A 17,709-nucleotide genomic window follows, 5' to 3' on the forward strand; every position below is an offset into this window, starting at 1 on the left:
CTTAATATAAACCTACATAGAATTTGCTACCTCATATATCACATATAAAGCTTTGATAAACTTTGAGGTTCCAAAGAACAATATCTAAAAATCCATGATTATGATAGATACATTTTAATATTAGAGGAACAAATTTTATTTAATCATGATTGAAAGTTAAAATACACTTATGGTCTAGCTGGTAATGTAAAATTATTTGAAGTTTCTAGGTTAAGACAATATGAAAATATGGAAGCTATTCATCTAGCTGAAAATCATTTGAATTCAAAAATTTTTTTAAGGAAATAAAGCTGATCTGATCAAATAAAACAGATTTTTCAGGAGTTACCACGTGAGTCATCAGTTGGCAACCAAGATTCTTAATGTTTGTAAGCACGCAATAGTAGCATTTTGTAAACTATATTACCTACCCTGTCAACGAAAGTGTGTAATTTAAAATATACTAAAAAAGAAATTGTCACCTTTATGTTTTAGATGTTGTGTATTTAAAATTACTAATGAATGACAACTTCATAGTGACAATTTAAAATCCCCATCCCCTTATCCACATTAAGCCCTGCTTACATAGTTCTTGATTGCCATGTTAGAAATTGAGTCATATTTTTATTTTAATAATGTGGGGTATGTCATGAATTTGCCTTAAGATATTCTTAAAATTCTTTTCTTAGCAAAATAAAGAGATACATCATCTTCTTTTTTTTTTTCTTTCAAAAAAAAAAAAAAAACAGGGAGGTAGGAGACAGTAGTAGAATGATTCAGTTGTGAGAACTAAAAGCAGTGATAGAGACCATTTTCCATATGTCTGACCTTGGGCACAGAGCTTCTAAATGAAGAGACTAGGCCAAAACCATAATAGGACAACGGATGACTCAAGGGCATGCTATGCAAACAAATGCCTTCTCTGGGGTAAAAAATCTTAAAAGAAGATGAAATTCGTTGTTAAATTAAAAGTCAAACATAGTGAAAGCCATATGAAATTAGTAATTTCCTAAAATGCTTACTTTTATAGAAAGACCCTCTTTAATTTTCTATATATATATATATAATCTTGGAGAGGATATTTAAAATTTATAATCTGTATAATCAATAATTATCATTTAACATTCAAAAAAACAATTTCCAGAGAAATACTACATTTTCATCTAAGAATTAGGGATCTTTCATCATAACTGGGTAACAAATATATCATTATACTGATTGAATGGGTTTAAATGACAGTCTGGTGAATGATTTTGAATATTCTCTAAAATTAGTAATTTCTGGATCTCAATATTCTCATTTGGATGCACCCATATATATGCTCATGGTCACTAGCTTTAAAAAATTGGGATGATTATATAACTGAGGTATGTCGTTTGAAAAAACATAATTATAACTTAACTAGTGGTAATTTATAACTTCATATTTTAATATCTGGTACCTAAATGCTAAACAAAAAGAAAACTGTGAAGAAACCCTATTATATGTATTGTATATCTTACAAAACTTTAGCAAGGGCAGATTTCAGCTATATAAAGAAAAATATATACCATTAACTTTATATTATGAAGTGAAAATTTAAAGTAGATATTAAAACAGAGGATTTAAATAAATTTGATAGCTATAAGTCTTTCACTATTATTAGAATTTTCAGAGTGATACACCCTTTTGACTTTGGATGTTAATATAGCAAAATGTATTCTATCTTTATAAAGTTAAAAGGCATATTTTTTTGTGTGGATAATTTACGTAAGTATATTATTGCAGGTGAGATTTATTTATTGGTCAAGTTTTCATTTTTATATATCAATTTTTATATATAATATTTAAAACTGTAGTCTGCATGGCACCGATGAACTTTTCATGTATGAAACGTGCTAGTCAGAGTATTATAGTATCCTAAAAGAAATTTGCTAATCAGTTAACCTGGGATTACTGACACCCTTCAGATTTTATTTCAATAGGCAGGTACTAAATTGAAAATATGCAGAAATTTTGGTTTCAATATCCATTATTATATGTTGTTTTTAATGAAGTATACAATAAGATTTTTGAAAAGTATGTTAGTTGAGAATGCTAGAAATGATCACTAGTGGTAGAAATTAATTTGTGAGTAACAATCTAAAACACGTACACTCCAGAACACCAAAACCACAGAATTTTGCTGCTTGCATAAATATATATGAATATAAATATGATTAAATGCTGAAGTATTACAATCAAGAAAGGATTGAACTTGTATGGTAATATCTTGAAAAAATTATTTAAATATACAAATTGCAAATAAGTTTGTCAATGTGGACCAGGTATAAATTAGTCTTCAAAATAAAGCCACAATGTCATCTGTGCATATGTTAAACTAAAACTAAAAACAACAACAAAAATGAAAAATATCCTTCAAAACAATGGCTCATAACTTCCACTTTTAGAAACATGAAATTTTAAAGTATATACATGTTTATTTTATAATAGAAATGTACAATATTTCTTCATGATTACTAATAAAGATGCCAAAAAAAAAACCTCAGTGGAAGATTTCCATTCAACATATCTCTATGACTATTACTTGACTATTACTTTCTTGTATAAAATGACTTTCCTAACATCTAATAAAAATGGATCTGACATACTTAGCATTGTGCAATATATCATAACATTTTGTTTTGATCTCTAAAAAATCAAATTATTTTATATTTGCATTACATCAACTTTCTATAAAATATTTCTATTTTAATCTTCAGAAGTTATTTTAGGAAATAGTCTAAATCTTTCAAACTTGGAGTTAAATGTTGTTCTTTCAATACTAGTACAGTTTTTATAATACTAGTACAATTAACATGAGAATTATTTGACCTGTGCTAGTAAGCCATGGTCTGTTAAAACCGGAGGAAGAAACAAAAAGTACTGTATTATTGTCACATTCAAAAATTTTACTGCATCAAATTTTCTGTCCCCAATCTAACATTCCTAAAACATTAAAATAAGAGTATAATTTGAAATCCTTGAAAATATTAAAATGTAGAAAAACTTGGGAAAAATGTGTGTGTAATGACTCCTTGATAATCCATCTATTTTTGTATGTCATATACATGCTACATATATTCATGGAAATATATATGGTTAGTCATAGAAAGGCATTAAATTGAATTGAAATTAATAATTATAATGTACAGCTGCAATATCAATGGATATAAAGTTTATGAGGATATAGATGTTAGACAATTATTTTTAGGCACATGACTAACATCTATCCAACTACTTTAATTTTATTCTCACATATTTATTTGCAATAGTGGAGAATCTCAAAGGGTTTGTAGAAACTTATGCATAAATAAAACTGTTAATATGGTAACAGTTTATACTTTTGCAACATTTTATTCTCTTTGAAAAATAATTAATTAACTATACCTGATTCTAGTATTTAAATCTGTTGCTTTGATGTTCCTAGTTCCTTTTTCTTAGTGTAAAATTTATTCTTAAAAGTAGTCATTCCCGGTATCTTGCCATGCCTGCAAATATCTTAAATTGGAGCCGTCTGAAAAGTGCAAGAAGAGCACATTTCCAAATGAATTGACAGAATATTTGTGATTTGCTATATTATCATTAATCTGGAGTTGTGTGACTTTGGGAACCATCGATGGAACTCTTCAAATTAAATAGCCAGCTTTTGGCATTTCAAACTAGGACTAAACTATTTTCACTCTTTCCCTTGCCTTATTGAAAAATAATGAAGAAAAAAGATAAAAAGAGAGAAGGAAGGAGGGAAGGAGCAGATGTAATGAAACAAGAAATAATAGAATAGAAAAAGAAAATAATGAATATTAATTTGAATATTTCGCCAACAAAACAAGGTAGTAACATAAATATAATTAATACATAAGGCCAGAAACTGCGATCTTGGATTAAATTCTTAAATTGTAACTTTTTTCACAGTATGTGTGGATGTTCTCATTATAAACTAGTTTGATTTTCTTACTAGTATTGAGGAAACAGTGGTGAGGAACAGACTTGAGTTCCCAGGAAATTTGTCAGAAATTTCCACTTTTAATGTGTAAAGGTGATAATCTTCACTAAACAGAAGACAGGTTCCAAGTTGGCTATCTTTGCTAAGGTGGTTTAACTTACCACTTCAATCAGTAGTTTAGCTGTAAATGATTTTTTATATTAGCATTCAAATTATCTACATTTTCTTGGAATATGTTTATTTTTTCTTATATAATTTAAGTATTTACATAATAATTACATAGACATAGAAATAATATTTTGTAATATCTACTTGGAAATATACTTATATGAGATTTATGCAACATATTAAATCGAACAAGCACAAAGAGTAAGCTTAGTTTGCATCCAAATTTAATTGATGCCTGAAACATTACATATTTTCTTCCCCAAAATTCTGTGAAGAGAATTTGCAGGGCTTCTTACTCCAGTCATATACTACTGATATGCCCATTCCGATTATCTACTCAGTGAACAACTTAAATCAACAAAAATCAAATTTTCAACACTATACAACCTATATTCTAATTTATAAGTTAATGTATTAGCAGGAAGACATTGGTAGGAGAAAAATGATTCATTTTTTAATTCTGTGCAGTTTCATGATTCTGAGATGACAAAAAATTTTTCACGTTTATGAAAGTCAGGATGAATTTATTTTCTTAACACAGTGGGAAAATATAAAAATTAACGGGAACTTTTAAAAATCAATCTATAAATGTTATTTTCAAGATTAAAATAAAATATTGGACATCTTAGGAAGAGTAAAGATAGAAATGAACCACCTAAAGGGAGTATATGCAACAAAATGATGTAAAATAATGCTGGATTTACAATAAAATTTTGTAAATCTTTGAAAAAATACAACACTAAACTTTCTTTGAAAGTTACTTATGTTGCCCAGAACTAAGTCATTAATTTTATGTAATTGTTATCTTTTTATTTTATGCACCAATTAAGAAATAAAACTAAGTTACATGGAGGATTCCACTTTACATTTATATTTTATAATTTATAAAACTGTCATATCTATATATAACAAGGTTGAAGAAGTGATATTGACATTAAAAATAACTTCCTGCTGCTGTGAAGAATTATACCAATCTCAATTGTGAAGTCAAATGCTAGTATTTTTTTTTCTTTTCTAATCCTGGATCTAATATAGAGGAGGTAGATGAAGAGCAAGTAATGCACTTTTCCTCATGATAATACCATGGCATTATTAAGCTTATTCCTTTCCCCTTTGAAAAAAAATAAGAAAGGAAAATGTTGCAAAGAATATGAATAGCTTACTGTACTTGGTCAATGTAGCATTACAATTTTTTTTTTTAATCCTCCAGGAAACTGGTACCACCTGTTCAATCTGAATTCAAGTAGTTACTGTCAATTTTCTCATGGGTGAATGCTGCCTCTTTGTGGCAGAATGCCATGGAAATTGTTCTTTAAACACAAAGTTCATGAACAGCCCTTGATACTGTACAAATTCCAGATGAAATTATGGGGAGATCCACCTATAGCAATGAAGCACATAATTGAAACATTTCTTATCCTTAAATTGCAGTCTAAACTCACTAGAAAACCTTATTCAAAGATGACGAGCTCATATACACCAACATTTTGAGCATTTAGAATACTGATCAACTTTAGATAAGGAATCCACCATAATTGTTGAAGGTAGATTTACACAAATTAAAAATATGAAAACTATGGAAAACTGTAGACTGAATAAATAATGCTGATATGACAAGTACATTATATTAAAAGAAAAGTGAATATGCAATATATTACTTACCATGCTCCACGTAGTAGATGAATACTTCAGTAAGGAAACAGTGTATATAATTGAAATAGCATTAATGAACACATTAAGTGATACATTTAGAAAATCATACTTCCCTGAACCAACAAAGGCATAAATTACATATATATGTAATATATGTTATATATATATATATGTATACTTTAAAATTTTGCTAATTAGGGGAAACACATTTTGTATTAGGAATAAAGTTTAGGAATTATTTCCTAAATTGTTAATGATGGAGATTCTATCAATCACACATAGTTAAGTATTTTGCACCTTAAGTAATCATTACTTCCATCCCTCATATTTGACATAGTTATCAAGTGTTTATTCAGAAACTATTTAAAAAATTACATGTGCTGGGATACATATGAGACTGTAACAACAATAGCCCCATCTTACACAGATCCTGTTTGTCATTATCATCATTGCTTGCTGCCCACAGGGATAAAGACATTGTATAGAGACTTTTACAGTCCATGATTTGGTCTTCTGAGGTGCCAGTACACGTGGATCTGTACAAATGCAACTGGGTTTTGTTAAACAATCGAAAATCGGCTACAATAGTAGTCAAATGAACATGTCATTTTGGTTCACTAATAAAAATACTTTCAAATCTTTTCTAATAAAACCCAAAACTTGCAAACAATTCTCACTGGAAGGGCCCAATCAATTGCCCTATTTTTTAAAATACATTGGGATACAATCAGCTCTGTTTTCTTAAAAGAAAATACAGATTCAATTGGGTGGGTTGCATTGGCTTTTAAAGATTTTGCCATTAAATTCTCCACATTTTTAATGATTGAAAATGCCTTCCTGATACCACGTCAGTTTTAGAAATGCAGATCCTAATACAGTGTGACACCTCTGCAAAATCATAGGCTAAATAGTGAAGGAAAGAGGAATGCTAAATGTGCATATAAAAATAGGTGCTACAATAAAATATTTGTATATTTCATCAATAAGTTATTTTGACTAATCAATTATGGATCATATAGCTCTGTAATTTTAATGATTTGTCCACATCTATGGTGATCCTTTACAGGATCACAATACTTTTTTTTAATTCAAATGTCCAGAATGCATACAAACACATCCTTTAAAAACAAAGAAAAGGAATGAGAAGGGAGGGGAGGGAAGGAGAGAAGGAGAGGGGCGGAAAAAGAGAACACATTTCCTATTAAAGTTGGGGTGTGCTAATTTCTCCACAAAAGCCAGTTAGACCCACCCATGGCTTAAAAGGGGAGAAAGAGGTGGGGCAGGGGCGGGGGAGGGGGAGGAAGCAAAAGAGGAAGAGTAGAATCTATGCTCTGCCATCATCCACCATTCTTAGCACTTCCAACCACTATAAAAATGACTGCGACCTTTCACAAGTCACCCGCGCAGCAAATTGGCCTCCTTAAAGCCCTTCTCCACACCTTCCCCACAAGCAAGAAGAGAAAGTGATGCGCCCAGTTTACACAAATGTTTCCCACGTGTAAATTTTAAAGGAAATTGCACACCCTTTTCGTATCTTCCACCGAAGCTGAGAAATCCCGTGCCAAGGCACTTCACCCTAAACGTTGAAACAACACAATTAATCAAATGTGTTCACTGTGTGTGTCTGCTTGCTTGTTTGTTTTAAATGCAAAAGCTCCAAGGGAGTTTCTTTGCTTTTAGAACTGGCTAAATGTGGTCTGTTTTTCCAGCACTTCGAGGTAGTCCGGCTCAACGTTTAGTTTTGCTTTTAACTCCAGATATTCGTTCCGGTTGGGTTCTACAAAGACAGCACTCGGGGGGCTGTAGAGCACCGGTTCCCGTAGCCTGCTGTCCCCTGCCCCCGGGTGCAAATACTGATGGGGGCGTCTCAGGTCATAGTTGGGGGAGAAAGTGTAAGCAGCGGGGCTGCACGGGAATTTGGGATATTCCGGGAGGCTATTGCCGGCGGGGGTGGTGGAGCAGTGTTTCTCTGGTTCTAAAATGCCCCTGTAAAAGCGGTCGGCGTCCTGCACCGGCGACAGCAGGTCCTCCCGGGGCTCGATGGTGCTGACGCTGTAGGCGGGGCTCCGCAAGTGGTGGCTTTCCCGCCTCTCCTCCTCCCCGGGCTGCAGCTGCAGCTGCGGCGGGGGCTGCTGCTGTGGCTGCTGCGGTGGCGGCGGCGGCGGCTGCTGCTGCTGCAGGTGGTGGTTGCTGCTGTAGGTGACCTTGAGCTCGTGCAGGTCTTTGTAATCCTCTACGGAGTTGCCCTCTCGGGAGCGGTAGATGGGGTTTTTGCACATGTGGCCCAGTGGGTGGGGGATGTATTCATACACGTGGCCCGCGGGCGTCTTCACCTTGGGCAGCGCGGGCCCGCGGTGATGCACGTGCGCGTGTGGGTGGCCGCCCGTGCCGCCGCCGCCGCCGCCGTACACGCTGTACTGCATGTTAAAGGAGCTCACGTCGGAGTTGTTGGTGCTAGTGTGGTCGCTCTGGTTCTTCTTCCTGCGCTTCATGACCAGCACGAAGAGCCCGGCGGCCACGAAGACGGACATGATGAAAACCAGCAGGAGGCTGAGAATTAACACAGACAAGGGCACCGACGACGCCCCTCCGCCTGCGCCCAAGCCCGCGGGGGCCCCAGTGCTATTCAACCGGACCGCAGGAGTCACAGCGCTGGTCCTCGCAGGGACCTGGATTGAGGAGGGTGTGGGCGTGGAAACCACTACATCTGAATAGTCAGGGCACAGCAGCTCCGACTTAATGGAACGCATATCGGTCTCAGCGAATTTCTTGGGCGCCTTACAGATCACCTCGTCCACTAGGACGCCCACTTTGAGCTGCTCCACCCACAGCTTCATGCCCACAATGTCGCAGGTACAATCCCAAGGATTGTCATGCAGGTCGATTTGGATGAGTGACTTCAGCTGGTCCAAAACTCCACTCACTGGCAAGGAGGTGAAGTGGTTACTCCTCAGGTTTAGCCTGAGGAGGGTCAGGCCAGAGAAGACGCCTGAGGGCATGGCCTGCAGGAGGTTGTTATTCAAGAATAGCAGCTGGAGGTTTGGGACCGGGTCAAAAGTTCCAGACTGAATCTCGCGGATGAGATTGTACTGGAGGAAGAGATACTGCAGGCTCTGCAGGCCATAGAATAACTCCGGGCTCAGCCTCTCGATCCTGTTGCCATTCAGGTAGAGGCGCCTCAGGTTGGTGAGATCCCCGAAAGCGTGGTCCTGGATCATCGAGATGCGATTATTCCCCAGGTGCAGGAGGTCCAGCCCCGTGGCCTCCAGGAAGTCTGTCCTGCGCACGACAGCGATGTAGTTCTCTGTCAGATACATTTTCTTGGGATTGTAGGGCTTGGGCTGCAGTTCAGCGATGCTCTCGATCTTTCGCTCCTGGCAGTTTACGTTGAGGCCCAGATCAGAGATCTGCAGGTTGCAAGTGCACGCGGTGGGACACTCCAAAGGCACCGGGGATTTGGTCTGATAGGCGATGCTGGGGCCATAGTTGCTGTAGCCCAAGTCCTTAGAGGGCTGCCGAGAGGTGGGGCGCACCCTGGGCTTGTTGGGTTGGCGAGTCCCCTTAGGGGGCTTCAAAGGGGGTTTGTAAACAGCAGAGGAAGAAGTGGCCACAGAATTCACTGACGCCGGGGTGGTGTGTAAATACCCCGTGGTGCTCAAAGGCGTCTGCGGCCTCATCTCGTAGTCAGAAATAAGTCTCCTTGGGCAAAGTTCCTGCTTGGATACCTCGTCTAAGTCCCTTCCGTGTAAGCGGAAGGGGGTCTCACAAACCACATCCCCCACCAGGGCTGAGTAGGAGATGCTGTCCAACCAATCCTTTAGAGAGATCAGCTCACAAGAACAATTCCAAGGGTTTTCCTCCAGCTGTAGCTCCACAACTTTATCCATGTGCTGCAAGAGCCCCACGTAGGGCAGAAGTTTCAGCCGGTTCCCCCGGAGGTCCAAGTGCGTTAAGGGCACAAAACGGAAAAGATTGTTGGGTAAACTGGACAAAAGATTGTCATTGAGGATAAGCACCTGCAACAAATGCAGTTTCCCAAAAGCATTGGGTTCAATGACGCTGATGTAGTTGTAATCGACCTGTAGGTACTCCAGGTTCTCCAAGCCAAGGAAGGTATCATCTCGCAGAAGTTCCAGTTTATTATTGTTCAGATGCAATCTCCTCAAACCCCGTAGCCCATGGAAAGCCCCGGTCTCAATGTCCTGGATAACATTGCTACCCAGATGCAAAATTGAAGCCCCAGTGTAATTGACAAACTCATTGGGATAGAGACGATTCAAAAGGTTTCCGGACAACAAAAGGTGGTAGATTGGGAAACGGGGAGGGCTAATTTCAGAGAGACTGATGATTCCCCGGTTTTCACAGCTCACAGTTAAAATGCCGTCCTTTTCCTCACAAGGACATGCATTGTCACAGATTTCCCCATAATAATCGATGGTTTCTGCACAGGAAAGGACGAGAGATGTTATAGCAAACGCTAGAGTCTGCAGCATCCAGCTATGCATTTTTCTGTGAAGATCCTGTTCCAAAGTTACTGGGGGGCAGCAAGTGTGCATTTTACCTCCTGTAAGGGAGAGAGAAAACAAGGAAACAACAGAATATGACAAAAATTTAAGGGATCAGTCAGAAAGTCTCTCTCTTTCTTAACATTATTACTCTAAAACCCAAAAGGAAGAGATATAAATGACACACCCCCCAAGTGAAACATTGACATTCTCCAGACTTTATTAAAATCTATTATATATTTTGATTTAAACGTTGATTTTATTTTTTTTAAATGAGCACACCACAAATATGCTGCTCCTTACAAGATAAGAGCAGGTTAGATAAAGTCCCATTTTAGTTTTCTCTGCTCCCCCCCCTTTTCAAAACCAATCCATAAATATACATAAAATGGCTGTCAGTTCGGTTTCATGGTTCTAATTTAAGAAAAAAAGAAGCACCATTTTACAAGGTTCCCCACCTCACCTATACCCAGCCCCCACCCCCACCCCCTTCTTTCTTTCAGAATCTCTTCAGTTAACAGTTCACCGTGAAGGTCTCTCATATTCACAGAGTGGCAAGGAGCCAAAATACTTGGGGTATTTTAAGCCATCGCTAGAAATGCCACGGTGGGAACCTAAAGGATACTTTTCAGAGGCAAAAAGGCTGTAATATAATGCATCAAAGGAGCCCCAAGAAGCTCTTAAATCACCAATTGTCTCCCGGAGCTTTGAGTAAGGAGAAAAAGGAGAGCGCATTTGCTTTGATGGTGGACTTCACTACCACGCTATTAAGCACATCAGCGTCCTAATTGCATGCACGGTGCCACTTAGCAGCGCTTCCCTGAGAGCGCCCTGCAACCACTTCTCATTGATCATGTCAGCGACGCTACCAAACCGCATCTTTAAGCCACTGAAATAGTTCTGCACGATGGATTACAAAGAACTCAGCGAAGGTATCCGCAATCTCCGAACACCTCCCGATGCCTAGAGTTTAAAAAGGACGTTCCTACCGCTTACCGGGAATCAGTAAACCAAGGATCAGCACCAAAGCCTCCCTTACCTTGGGCTCCGCGTCTATTTGCAACGGTAATAGCAAGGTTTGCACGGAACTACCACCTCGACAGCATCCCCATCTTTGGAGTTGCTTATTACATTTAATTGTGAACGCTTCCCTCTCTCCTTTTTTTTTTAATCTCAGGGAAAGGACGCCTGGGCTGATTAAGAGGCAAAATAGAAAGGTGGGAGGGAGAACTGTAAGTGACTTAGGTCAGTTGTTTAATATTCGAATTCCATCTCCCACAGGAATCAATATGACCCCCCCCTTTTTTTTCTTGCTCGCTTTTTGTCCCCTTGAAGTCTTCCTTCCACTTCCTACTTCTGATCGACAGCAGCACTCTTAAAGGAAGGACATAAATGGAATGAGCGTGTGTGTGTGTGTGTGTGTGTGTGCGCGCGCGCGCGCGCACGCTGCGTTGGTTAATGGGGTGGGGGACATTTGATAGAAATGCTGGACTCTAGGAACCTATGCCTTTTCTCTGGTCAACCTTGCCTTTGCCTCACTACCGAAGTCTAATATCAAATTGCAACTCCAAACTAAAGCCAAGATGTGTCCGAGACAGCGGGTTCAAGCCTGGAGACCTTGCTCCTGAGCCCCAAGTCGACTCCAGCCCGCGTTATTAAACGCCCCTGCATTCACACGCACATGTACCAGTGTGCCTGCGAATCATTCACATGTGGCCACCCAGACGTGTCGAGATGAATTGGAACCACAGTGCATAAACCTCGCAAGTATCCCCGACCTCCCAACGCAACGGTAAACGTCTCCCGGCTTAAAAGCGGCAAAAACATCCCCAGTGAAAGCAAAACGTTTACCTTGAAATTTCAGTTCTCCGCTGGATCAAATCCGCACATCCATTCAGCGAGGTTGGGTCCCCTCCCCCTCCCTCCCTGTGCTTCCCCGCCCCCATTCACCTCCCACTCCATCTGAAAGACCATTGCAAATTCGGTCCAGCCAGTATTAAACTCCAGCGTTTACAACTTTAATTCAGTTCTAGTTAGCAAGCGTCGAAGAGCTTCCTCTCAACCCACTCCCTTTCCCCTCCTCCTTGCTAGCAAAGGAGACCAAAATTTTGAGAAAATAAAGTTGAATGAGCCTCGGGAGGCTGACATTCTGACGGGGAAACGCACCTCCGATGCAAATTCGCGGGTGCGCTGAACGTTCTCGGATTCTCAGATTTTTTTTTTTTTTTTCTGGAGGGCTGGGGCGGGGGGACTATTCATTTTCTCCCAAAGAATTTAGATACTGGATCACCGCCCTGTACGTCCCTGCATTAAGCAGCATGGAGCCTCTCGGACTGGAGCCCAGCACCCAGGCCGAACCGGAGGCTCCGGGCACAGCTGCTCAAGCGGCCGCCCAGGCAGAAACACCCGGAGTTCCAGGACGCGAGGCTCCCCCTCCCCCACCCCGCCCCAAAGAGAAGGAAGGGAAAACCGAGGAAGAAGGGGAGGGAGGAGAGGGAAAGAAAACCACCCCACTACATAGATACACACACACACACACACACACACACACACACACACACGAACCTCTTTTGCAAAGTAAACGATAGACTTACCCCGTCTCACATTTCCAAGGCCCAGTCATCACAGCCACCCTTTAAAAACACACACATACACAAAAACCCTCTTTGGGGTATGCAATGGGTTTCTCAAGCCCAGGCAGGGCGAGGAGACAGCGAGCAGCGTGGTCCCAGAGGCTGGAGGAAAGAGGCGCCCGGACGCCTCCAGCCTGGGGCCGCCGCCGCGGTGGCGACCGCGGGTTCCGGGGCTCCCCAAACGGCTCTCCCCCGTGCTCTCCGCGGTTGTCGGAGCGGGCAGCAGGGTTGGGGGGGGAGAGCGGGGGGCGATCTGGAGCGGCGGGATAGGAAGGCAGTGGGAGGGGGCGGCGGAGGTCCGGCTGGAGAGGCGCCTCGCTGTAGGGGCCGGGAGCCGGAGCCGGGCGGGGCGGGGAGGGGGAGCTGCTGGGAGGGGAGGCACGGAGCGGGAGGAGGGGGACGGGGACGCGGAGAAGACTGCCTGGCACCGCCGGCCCCGCCAACGTGACGGTCAGCCCCGCCGAGCGCTCGCACCCGCTCACACTCATGATCACTCGCACACTCGCTCCAATACGTGTTAAGGCGCGATCGCGGGGTCCCTGGCAGCCTTCGCTGCACCCTCCCCCCACGGGGGTACTCACAGTTCCCATCTGCATAGGGGGCAACTTTCTCCGACCCAGCTGTGGCCGCCGCCCCCTCCAGCCTCCTCCGGCTCCTCGCACCCTCCGGCCTGGGTTCGCGCCGGCCGGCCCTCCCCTCCCCCCTCGGCTCTCCTCCTCGCCGTCTTCACCACATTCCCCCCTGGTCAGTGGCGCACGCCCAGGGACGAGCCAGAGGGAGCGGGTCGCGGGGGTGTGCATGCATCTCCCGCCTTCTTCTTGCAGCGCACACTGTACATGGTAGTGAGGGGGCGAGCGAAGGTGGCACCGGCCCCTCGGCTGCTCCAGCGAAGGCGGCGGCTGCAGCTCCTGCGCTGTCCTCCGCCCCTCGCGCAGCGGCGACCACCGCGCTGGGATCCCGCCGCTGCTGTCCCCGCGCAGAGCCCGCCGCCGCCGCGGCCCCTAATTAGTATTTGAGAGGCTCTCGCATCCTTTTGGCAGTTTCATCCTCACGGTGTTTGCAGGGTTTTTTTCTGTATCCCTTCCCCAGATGCGGCGCACAACCGTCATTATTTGGAACTCTCTATCACCGACATCCTTTGGGGTTTCTGGGGGAAGAGGGGGCGGGCAGGAACCGCGTCGTTCTATGCCTGTGGCTTGTCCTGGCAGCCCGGTGGCTCTAAAAAAAAACTCCGAGAAAGTCGCGTCTTCCTCCCGGGCGCCGAGGAGGTGGCAACGCGGTAAGCAACGCCGGGTCTCTGAGACAGCTGCTCCGGAGCGGGTGTATGGCCCAGTCCAGTGCACTTGTTTATTGTCGCGCCTCTGGTGCGAGCCAAGCTGCAGCAGACATGATGGGCCCAGGGCGAAGCGGGCTCTCGGTGGCCGATAGATGGCAGCCGAGGGCGAAGGCGTCCCTGGGCTAGGGCGGCGCAAGCGGGGCCCCCTTGGATGTCACATTCGTAGGAGAGAGAGGAGTCTTGGACCATGTGCGTAATACGAGCGTGGGACTGTGCAGTTCTCTGATTGGGAAAGGGAGGAGTGGCAATAACCCCGGCAGTGCCAGGCTTGCTGGTGGTCAGGAACAGATGATTCCAGCCCTGTGCTGATCATCTGCCTTCCTCCTGCTATTTAGAATGCTGCTGTCTCGTGTACATACTGTTAATGATCCTGGAAAAGGGAGTGGTTCCTCCTAGCTGCAAACAAGGGCGCTACTTTTCTTTTATCTTTTTAATAGAATTACGTTTTATAGGTGTGTCTAGGCAACACAAGGGAATGTGAGACTTTCAGAGGGAATGTTTGTGAATACGTTTGGTGCGTACTAAAAAGCTGGAAAACCCCTAAGTAAATGCAATATCGATAGAAAGCGAGTTTCTTGAAGAGTCATCTGCTAAACTCCACTAGAGTCATCTCTACAGTAAGTATTCTTGGGTCCTTCCATGAAACCAGACACTTCCATCCCCAAAAAGTGGTCTTTACATTCATAAGACATGTTTTCAATATTTGTAATATTAGACCGTTCATCCCAGGTATAAGAGAAAAGTTGATCATAGTAAGTGACCCAGTGCAGGATGAGTACACATGTGCCTGTTCCTTTGATAACTATGTAGTTAGTTTCTCCATGTAAATATATTTTACCCACTTTATTTTGGAATTAATTACGTCTTAATTATTATTGATATTGTTTTATCCTTAGTAATATTTGGGATAATACTGTGTTATAATCTGGCTAATCATATGTTTAATATTAATATAGAGTCTGATAATATGTCTATTTTCTGAGACGTATATATATCTCAGGTGATGAACATTGCAGTCTCCTGAGGTATTGCAATCTTTTTTGAACTTTCCCCTGCATATGTTGTATGAATATATAGATATTTACTTTATACCATAAATACTTTATTTGGAAACGATTTTGTTTAAGTGTGGGTTATATTCAAGGGAGAGGAAGGAAAGAAGTAATATGTAATTTCAGATAATAAAAACAAAATCTTGTAATGAACATTTCATTAAATTTAGAAACATTTGACCTAGGAATGATAGCCACTAGGTATAGATACATTGCATAAACAAATATAACTTACACTTCATCCGCAAAAGGCTTATTTCTGTATTTTTTATTTAGTCATTAACTTTTAACATTATATAAACATTTCAGAAAATTTATTTTTAAGTGTAAAATTACTTTTATATTTTCAAAATGAAAATGTAATATTTAAATTTAAAATTATATAGGAATTACAGCCAGAAGCCTTTGGAATATAAATATTGAGTCCTATCAGAAACATAATTTTCAATATTGATTAACTATGTAGAAGTTCTGAAAGGTCCTAAATTGTCTTAATAGAAATATTGATTTTTTCAAAATAGCTGAAATAAAGCTGTTATATGTTATCACTGTCCTAAATCTTCATAATTTCATTCAATATCAAAGTTTAATTCATGGTTTTGTATTATTTTTACCTTAAATATTTATTGTTCTAATTAAAGTAAATATTCAACTAAGAAGTATTAAATATGTTTGGAATTAGTTTAGGTTACAGTTTTGTTAGAAACACTTATGCTAATAATCTAGTTTACCTCTTGTGGTTCAAATAAGTAAATGATGATGAAAACTTTCTGCCATTAACTCAACATTAAGGATGGTCCTGGAAGCCACCATTACCTTTTGCCACTAGGTGTCTCTATAAGATGCTCTGCAAGAGAATGAAATTTTAGAAAATACTGTGACATGAACAGTTCAGAACAGAAGAACACTAGAGGGAAAGCATCATAGATATAAGGAAAAGCCTCAGTTATTAATCTGTTTCTTTATTTGCATTGAATGTTGACTATTGCTTAGAAAATTTATAAGTGAATTACATAAGAGTGATCAAATATGAGCCAAAACTTTTACCCACATGAACAAATGTATCTATGTTTTAGGCTATACTAAGCAACATATGGTCATATGTGTATACATGCTTTCAGACAGCACTCAGATGCATGCACTTAATTACATAGATACATTTGGTCATTGTAAAATTAAATGATTGATCAAATATATCTCCCCAGAATTAAGTCTATTAATATTAAACATTATTTGATGGAGTTGGATGTGAAAGTCACATTTGTCCAAATGTTTGCAAATATATTTTTTATATTAGAATTATATATTGAGAGGGTATCATCATAAATGCATATCATGTAGGGAAATATATTTGGCATTTATATTGTAAATATAATTGTCGTTATCAATTATGGCCATAATTAGATACCTGCAAATTTAAATTTAAATTTAAAATGTAAGTAGCATACTTGCCACTTAAAACTGACCATATATTTTTGTAAATTTATATTTATTAGTTTCTAGAATTATTATTTTAGTGCTTTATGAACACAGGAGGGATTCTTATATTAAGTACATTTCTTAAGGTAACTCATATTTGTGTATCACTCTGTGTTATCATTAGAATATTAAAATGCTTAGTCAAGAATTATGGTGCTTTAAGAAACAACCTAATGAGGATTATAAACAAGGAAGTTCTTTATTAATCATTGCATGACTTCGTAAGTATTGATCAACATCTAAAGCCAGTAGAGCTTGCAATTTTTTTGTTGTTGTTGTTAGCCTAACCAGTGAGTTAAGATTATGGAATTCTAATGCTAAGTTTCTATTCCTCCATGGTAATGGCTAAGAAGTCTATTCAACTCAATTTAATAAATGACACATTTTTCAAGTCTAAGTTAAAGGGCATATATCTTTAAAGTTTTTGAAATTGAAATTATATATATGTCACATTCATATATATAATTATATATAATATATGTTATATGTATATCACATATCTAAAAGGAGAAAATAAAAGTTTCTCCTGGAGGAAAATAATGAGTCACCATTTATGATTGTGTCTCTATGAAATTGCTAAATTAAATAACTATACAGCATTTGTCTTTGACATTTTGTCTAATACATTTAAAATTAAAAACAAACATCATGCAGTTATATTTATCAAATTAAAAATGGCCAGCAAATCTAATTTTGCTGAAATTATTTATTCACTTACAGACTTAATTATTCATAGCCTTAGAAATAGACTCTCAGAGGCATTACAAAAGAATATACAAAAAATAGCCAATTTTCTTCCTTGCCTCATGCAGTTCCTTGCACATACACTCAGATATTTTTTTATATAATTACATACAAAAATACCCTTTTTGGATAACCAATTGGAAATATCTACAAAAATATATCTTTGGAACACTACTTTTTCAGAAAGTAGCCTTCA

The 17,709-nt window shown here is 39.9% G+C and overlaps 2 protein-coding genes across 3 annotated transcripts; both read right to left on the minus strand.

Annotated features, from left to right (window-relative positions):
* Nucleotides 1–6,086: 6,086 nt before the first annotated feature.
* SLITRK5 (SLIT and NTRK like family member 5) lies at nucleotides 6,087–14,322 on the minus strand. 2 transcript variants are annotated; one of them, XM_055244541.2, is made up of 2 exons: nucleotides 13,484–14,322; nucleotides 6,087–10,328 (listed from the first exon to the last, which is right to left on the minus strand). In XM_055244541.2, the coding sequence occupies exon 2, from the start codon at nucleotides 10,318–10,320 to the stop codon at nucleotides 7,441–7,443; it is 2,880 nt and encodes a 959-aa protein (XP_055100516.1). In that variant the 5' UTR covers nucleotides 10,321–10,328; nucleotides 13,484–14,322; the 3' UTR covers nucleotides 6,087–7,440. The 2 variants fall into 2 exon arrangements, with proteins under 2 accessions (XP_055100516.1, XP_055100518.1); XM_055244543.1 differs by lacking the exon at nucleotides 13,484–14,322 and adding an exon at nucleotides 12,121–12,177.
* On the minus strand, nucleotides 12,211–14,011 carry LOC134732575 (transcription initiation factor TFIID subunit 4-like). The gene is made up of 2 exons (XM_063618501.1): nucleotides 13,955–14,011; nucleotides 12,211–13,903 (listed from the first exon to the last, which is right to left on the minus strand). Exons 1-2 carry the CDS (start codon nucleotides 14,009–14,011, stop codon nucleotides 12,905–12,907), a joined length of 1,056 nt encoding a protein of 351 aa, XP_063474571.1. The 3' UTR covers nucleotides 12,211–12,904.
* Nucleotides 14,323–17,709: the final 3,387 nt, after the last annotated feature.

This window comes from Symphalangus syndactylus, chromosome 15 (assembly GCF_028878055.3).
Source record: "Symphalangus syndactylus isolate Jambi chromosome 15, NHGRI_mSymSyn1-v2.1_pri, whole genome shotgun sequence".
NCBI lineage: Eukaryota > Metazoa > Chordata > Mammalia > Primates > Hylobatidae > Symphalangus > Symphalangus syndactylus.

Excerpts from the sequence above, each read along its gene's own strand:
- SLITRK5 (XM_055244541.2), bottom strand. The coding sequence starts at position 10,320 with ATGCACACTTGCTGCCCCCCAGTAACTTTGGAACAGGATCTTCACAGA.
- LOC134732575 (XM_063618501.1), bottom strand. The coding sequence starts at position 14,011 with ATGACGGTTGTGCGCCGCATCTGGGGAAGGGATACAGAAAAAAACCCT. Across the intron at positions 13,904-13,954 it reads AAAAAAACCCTGCAAACACC|GGGCCGCGGCGGCGGCGGGC; the intron begins GTGAGGATGAAA and ends AATACTAATTAG.